At 34.9% G+C, this 6,705-nt stretch overlaps 1 protein-coding gene across 2 annotated transcripts; it reads right to left on the bottom strand.

Moving 5' to 3' along the window:
* Positions 1 to 1,794: 1,794 nt before the first annotated feature.
* LOC107908471 (myosin-binding protein 7) lies at positions 1,795 to 6,153 on the bottom strand. 2 transcript variants are annotated; one of them, XR_005910301.1, is made up of 4 exons: positions 5,369 to 6,153; positions 2,782 to 4,247; positions 2,417 to 2,498; positions 2,077 to 2,218 (listed from the first exon to the last, which is right to left on the bottom strand). XR_005910301.1 is itself a non-coding variant. In XM_016835648.2 (3 exons), exons 1-3 carry the CDS (start codon positions 5,952 to 5,954, stop codon positions 2,159 to 2,161), a joined length of 2,112 nt encoding a protein of 703 aa, XP_016691137.2. In that variant the 5' UTR covers positions 5,955 to 6,151; the 3' UTR covers positions 1,795 to 2,158. The 2 variants fall into 2 exon arrangements, 1 of the variants encoding a protein (XP_016691137.2); XM_016835648.2 differs by lacking the exon at positions 2,417 to 2,498 and having other exon boundaries at positions 1,795 to 2,218; positions 5,369 to 6,151.
* Positions 6,154 to 6,705: the final 552 nt, after the last annotated feature.

Below are 6,705 nucleotides of genomic sequence, written 5' to 3'. Positions count from 1 at the left end.
TAGTTTTTTTTTTTGTACAATTTTCAGTAGTGTCAACTCGTAGTGATCACTGTAATCAAGCACTTCCATAAACTGTTTTAAGTTTTGGTAAACAACAATTGTAGGTAGTGGCAAAAGTTTTTATGAATGATTTATAATTTTATGTGATAAGTGTTGTTTAATAGTGGTGAATCCGATTCATCCCCACGTCTAATAATTGTGATGAATCTGCTTCTATCATTTGTTTGTGGTGAACCTAGATATGATTCTGCGACATTCTTTAGTTTCTAAATTGGTTAAAAGTGTTGTAAGTTTTATTTTTATTATCGTTGAGGGGATCGTCTCCTTCAGGAAAAGTCTCTGAAGTGTTGTTCGTCAGACAGTAGACTAGGCTTTCAACAATCGAAAGTATCGTCCTGAGACTCGGGTTTTGTATCCCGACACTGCGGAGAGCCTCAAGGGTTCAAGAGGTGAGAGCACCTAGGTTGGTGGAGAGAGTACGTACCTGAGGGACGCGTGGATAATTAATTGGTGAAGTTACGTGCAATGTGGATCGAATCATCAACCAATGCATACTAGCTTTTTCTACTCTCTCCACTAATCAAGACGCTCCCACTTCGTGAACCCTCGAGGATCTCTGCGGAGTCGGGAGACAAAACCTGGGTCCTGAGACAATACTTTCGATTGTTGAGGGCCTAGTCGACTGCCTTACGGATGACGCTTTGGAGACTTCTCTTGGAGGAGTCAACTCCTCTCAACAATACCAAGGCGACTAGTCATGTGGTACCATGTCTCCTTGAAAAGGCTAGTTATGCCTTACTTGGTGGTTCGATCTACATCAGGCGTGACTTCGCTGATTAATTATCTACACGTCTTTCAGGTACATACTCTCTCCACCCACTGAGGCACACCCACTCCATGAAATAATTACGATTTTTGATGTCCTAATTGATTGCCCGAGAGACAACACTTTGAAAATTTATCCTAAAGAGTTGACCCCTCAACAATTATTATGCAAAATTATTCCATTAGCATCCCCAATGAACACTATGGACACAAAATTTGGTGAAAATGGTGTTAATGAATATTTAATTTCTCTAATAAATGTATCTAAATTTAACTGATTTAGATTATATTTCAATTACACCATTGTTATTCTGTTAAAAAATACTGATCCAATGCAACACATTCTGGCTAACAAAACCATAAAAAGTCAAGCTTAAAAAATTAGTAATTTATTTTTATTTATTGAGCTAATTTGAAGGCTGTCTAATTATCTAAGTTGAGCCTTTTCTTTTGAGAAACAAAAGCTATAGCAAAAAGAAAGCAAGCCAGATAGATAAACCCACAAACCGAAAGACATCATTCGGGAGCAATGACCAGCTCCCAGTAATCGAGTACTCATAAAGCCTAAATGTTGCCTTACATCCAATTCCCAATGCCTTTTCATAATAGATCAAAAGAACGTCACTTATTAAAATATTTAATTTTAAAAAGTTATATAATTAAATCTTAAAAAGTTATATAATTAAATCTAACAATATTAATAATTGAGTGACCAAAATAGAACCAAATATATAGTTAAATGACTATTCTTATAATTTCACCAAAATTTTAAAACCTTTTCTTGTATTTGGATAATTCTTAAAGAGCAATATCAAAATTCGAGTCGAAAGATGTAGAGTTGGAGCGAGGCAAACCGAGAAAATTAATGCTTGTTTTACGAGTTCCGTCCAAATTTCAATTGTAAACTATTCAAACAAAAGATGCAGCAGATTGCAATTCAGTAAAAGAGAAAAAAAAAAAAAGATAAAGTTTAGAACTGAAATCAACAGATTTTAAGGAAAGTTTTAGTAGAAAAGAAACTTTATGTTATTAGAATTTACATACCAAGTAATCAAAATTGGATACTTAAAACAATAGTCAGAAACTAATATATTCCTTCTACGTTGCTCTAACACTCTATATTTTTTTAAGGGACGTGGTCCAAATACATGAAAAATTTTAGAAAAGATTGAACATAACCATGTCAGACTTATTATCCTCTCTAGCACCTACACCCGGTCTGAGTAACATTTGAGTCCAAATCTGTAACAGGTAAAATTTTTTAAGACAACTTACTACCACAATTGAAGGAACGTTACCTTCAAAAGGTATCAGATTAAGTTGCTCATCTGATTTAAACACTTCTCAACACGCCTCCAAGAACACCCCTCTGATTTTTCTTCTTTGACATAACCTGAAATCATATAGTTCCAGAAATCAACCAAGTTGTTCAAGGCTCGGGTTAATTTTTTAGGTTTATGAGCTAGCATCCGAATAGAAACCGAACTTATGCAGTCAAATAAACTATGTTACTAGGAATTATGTTAATGCTGGATACAGATATAGATTTGATCATATGTAAAGGAATGTACAATAAACAAACGGAACTTACACAGTTGACTAAACTTGTGCATCCAAAGAGAAAAGGAACTTATGAAGTCAAATAATTCATGTTACTCGGGCTTGATTGTGTGCTGGATAGGGATGTAATTTGATTGTGTTAAAGAAAGTACAATATAAAAAGGAACTAATGCAGTCGAACAAATTATTTTACTCAGATTGAAGTGTCTGCTAGATACTGATATAAATCTGATCATGTAAAAGAAAATACTATAAGAAAAGGAACTTAAGCAGTTGAATAATTATATACATCCACATAGAAGAGTAACTTATGCAGTTGAATAAACTATATTATTCGGACTTAGGTGAGTGTTAGATATAGATATAGATTTACTCAAGCCGAGAGTGAAATGATACCTTCGAGAATGGGTGGGGCAAAGATGCCCGTCGCAAAGCCTTCCTGGGTTCTGTCAATTGTTGAATCTCTCGAAGTTGACTAGCAAGGTTTTCCAATATTTGTAACTGAAAGTGTTCCCCTTTCTTGCGCCCTGACGGGAAGTTGAGCTTCTCTCTTCCTTTCTGTACAATCTTTAGCCTTTCTCTAAGCCAATCAACTTCATTATCGATTTTCAACCTCTCATAATCGAAAGCAGACATGGAATTTCTGCGCGAAATGGGAGGTAGAGATTTGACTCGTGAAGGACCACATGGTGGTAATCTGCCAGGTCGATCTAAACTGCTGCTTCTCCTGTAAGGCTCAGTTTCTAACCCACCAATGGTTTGGTTATTGCATGTCCGACACAAGTCAGATTCATCATTAATGACATGAACATCAAGAATTTGATAATTGATTCCAGAATCTATTTGATGCAAATCTTCTCCATGCTTCTCCATTTTTTCATTATTATATGGGAAAATTATTTTAGCCTCAGTTGCCTTTGGTGTCAAACATTGATGTGGACTGGTTTCTCTGTTTTGTTCCTCTTCTGCTACAGTGTTAATGGCTCTCTCAAGCAGATCAGATCTCGAATGAGTAGTTGACAGATTGGACTGAACATAACTTCTTTGATGACCGGGATTCTCGTTCTCACATGTCATTCCCCTCGCCTCAAATTTTTGACTAATTTCATAATCATTTCTACTTGGATTTGAGTGATTTTTTTCGATACTATAATTTAAAGAAGCAGTATCTTCATTAAGTTCTGAAACTGGTAATTCATTCCCAAAATCGACAGCATGATCAAGTGATCCGATGGATCCCATCGCATACTCTGAAACATCAATGTTATGCACTGTCTTTTCCTTCTCCCCAACAGATTCAGCGATCTTCTTTGACATTACCAGTTGCCCCAAATTCAAAGTCTTTTGGTCATATATGGCTGCCATATCATACATATCCATATCTGATACCTCTTTTTCGCAAAACATTTGCTTGAAAGCTTCAACTTCTTTCTCCAAGAAATGCTTTTCTCTTTCTCTCCTTAATAAGATCTCTTTGAGAATGTTCATTTCTTCAGCATCATATGCAAATTTTTCCTCAATCATCCTCTGGTACTGCCTCGCTTCCATCTCGATTGTTGCCTTCTCCTCTTGCAGGCGCAATATCATTGCCATAGCCTCATCTGCAGCAGTTGCAGCAGCGATTCTCTCTTTCTCAAGCTCAAGGTACAGAGCAGCACGAGCGTCATTCTCTTCGCCTAGAGCTTGTTCTACTATTGCATTTTTGTCACTGCCATCAAAGTTCCAATCTGGCATCAAGCACTTGAACTCAGCCACTGCTGGTTCCTTCTCAATTTTATTCTCTGTAAAAGAGTCATCATCTATTTCAAAGCCCTGCAAACCTTGCTTTGGCAATTGAATCTCTTTTGACGTTTCCCGGCCATCTAAAATTACAGAACCATGCATGTTAGATGTGGTATTAGCAAGCACAAAAAATTATCATGTACATACCAGTCAATGTTCAAAGCACAGTTGAGAATTCGGAAAACTTCTCCCAAAAGAAAAATGTACCATGTACTTAGACTGCAAAGTAGGACTCAATAGCATTTAAAACATATTCCATCTTCATTCATTCTCCTAGAAGAACAAGTCATTCAATATCTATTCAATACAGGATTGGAAAAGTTTAAATAAGATACACCTTTTAGAGATAGGAGTGGAACTGGACGAGGGTATGGCCTATTGCTTACAATCTTCTCTTCTCTTTCTGGTCAAATAAAAGATTTAGGTTCGAAAGAGGGAACTGGAAGATCCATTAATGCTACAATTCTTCTGTGGTTCAACTCCCAAATCCTTTCTGTGCTGAAGTTTCAATGGAGTGAAAAAGGAAGAAGATAACATATTGAGGATTACATTTATATTTCAAGGACTTTTGAGAGTCTAATTACCAGGTCGGAATTCTGATAGTTTATTTGATGATCATGGCTATGCACAGCTACGTTATATACAACTGCAACTTAAAATTTACTGCATACACAAATAGTTTTGCCATTTACACACACATGGACAATGCGATACAGGTATAACTACGTATGAAGTTAATTCTAGAAACTTTGTTAGTCCATGTTGCTCCGAACTACCTGTACCGGACACTTATAGGTTAGGCATAGCTATGGATGGCTGACCTCCTAAATATATAAAAGAAATTAGAGAAAAAAATGACCCCAAGTTCGAGTAACATGGTAGTAAATCAGTTATCATGAATACGACATAAAAGAAATAATAATGACTGAATTCTTCAATGATTCCCCAGTTATTTAGTAAGGTAATTAATTTTCCTCACCCCATTATTGACATACTCATACCATCCATGCTATCTTTGAATATAATTCCAACTTAATCAAAAACAAAATAATTATAAAAAAATATAGCATAGAATTAAATTGCGGTAGTGAGCATGTTTTCATCATGTTTATCCTTGTTGCAAAACTAATAAATGCTACCACGATCAATTACAGTAAATATCATAAGAGCTAAAACCGATGATTATAGAAAAGAACATCACCTTCAGAATCATCTGGGGTTGTAATGGAAGGATTCAAACCAGTTGGGGTAGTATTAATGGAAGCCAAAGGATCATTCGGAAAACTCAAAAACTTTCCGCCATAGCCATTAGCAACTCTTTTACGCTGCCTAAGTCCAATTCTTGGCCTCTGATACCCAAACCTTCCTATATTTGCTCTAATGGTGTTCTTCTTTGAATTACATGATGAACTAAACATTGCTTCCCCTCCCATTGCAACATCCCCATTTCGCCAGTTGTCAAAATTTGAATGCCAGTCATCTTTATCTTCGTTATAAAAGTTGTTCCAGATTGAATCAAAAGGAATCTTTTTCTTAACAGAAGATTGAACAGAGGAGATTTTAAGATGTGGGTTATTAACTAACATGGATTGAAAACAATAATTCTTATGTGGGTGGCCGAACGATCCATTACAAGGACAAGGCAAGGACTTTCCAAATAAACCCAGAAATTTCGAAGCTAAATAAGCAAGAGTTGATCCACAAAGCAATAAATAAGCTATGGAGAGATCCAGAAAAGCACCAACTAGAGCAGTGAATGTCCATGAATTGATCACATTGCATGCCATTGGAGGAAAAAAAAAGAGAGTTTCAATCTGGCTAACTCACCCCGAGTTGGTTTTAGTTGACTCAGTGGTTGGGGGACTGATAAAGCTTACCAAAGAGGTTTGGTTGACTCAAATCGTCGATGAAGGCTTGAGGAAGAATCGGGTAGGGTCCTTTTTTCTTTTTCTTTTTTTGATTTGATTTGATATGATTGATATTTTAGACCGTTCAAGGTTTTCAAAGCTTCGGTTACATTTCCGAGATGGATACCAGACGACGCCGTTTGAAGACCTTAAAAGGGCCAAAATACATTTGAATTTTATAGCAGAAATAGAGGTGTAATGGAATAGATGTGTAATAGTAAATCAATTGTTTGGTTGAATGTAATGGAATAGAGGCGTAATAGTATTCTTGTGTTTGGTTGAATGGAATAGAGGTGTAATAGCATAATGGAAAAAACTAAAATGACTAGAATACCCTTAGCATAAATTTGTTTTGGTAAATGATTATTGTTATTATTATTTAAATTTTAATAAGATTATTAATATCAATAATAAATAATTTAATCATATTTAAACATAATTATTATTAAATATATTATAATTAAAATATATAATTTAATAAAATTCTTAATAATCAATATTCTTATATGAATTTACTCAAATCATAATATATGATACTATAAAATATAAATTAACATAATTATTATTAAATATATTATAATTAAAATATATAATTTAATAAAATTCTTAATAATCAATATTCTTATATGAA

This window comes from Gossypium hirsutum, chromosome D02 (assembly GCF_007990345.1).
Source record: "Gossypium hirsutum isolate 1008001.06 chromosome D02, Gossypium_hirsutum_v2.1, whole genome shotgun sequence".
Classification (NCBI taxonomy): Eukaryota; Viridiplantae; Streptophyta; class Magnoliopsida; order Malvales; family Malvaceae; genus Gossypium; species Gossypium hirsutum.
This window is presented reverse-complemented; position numbering and strand designations above follow the sequence as displayed.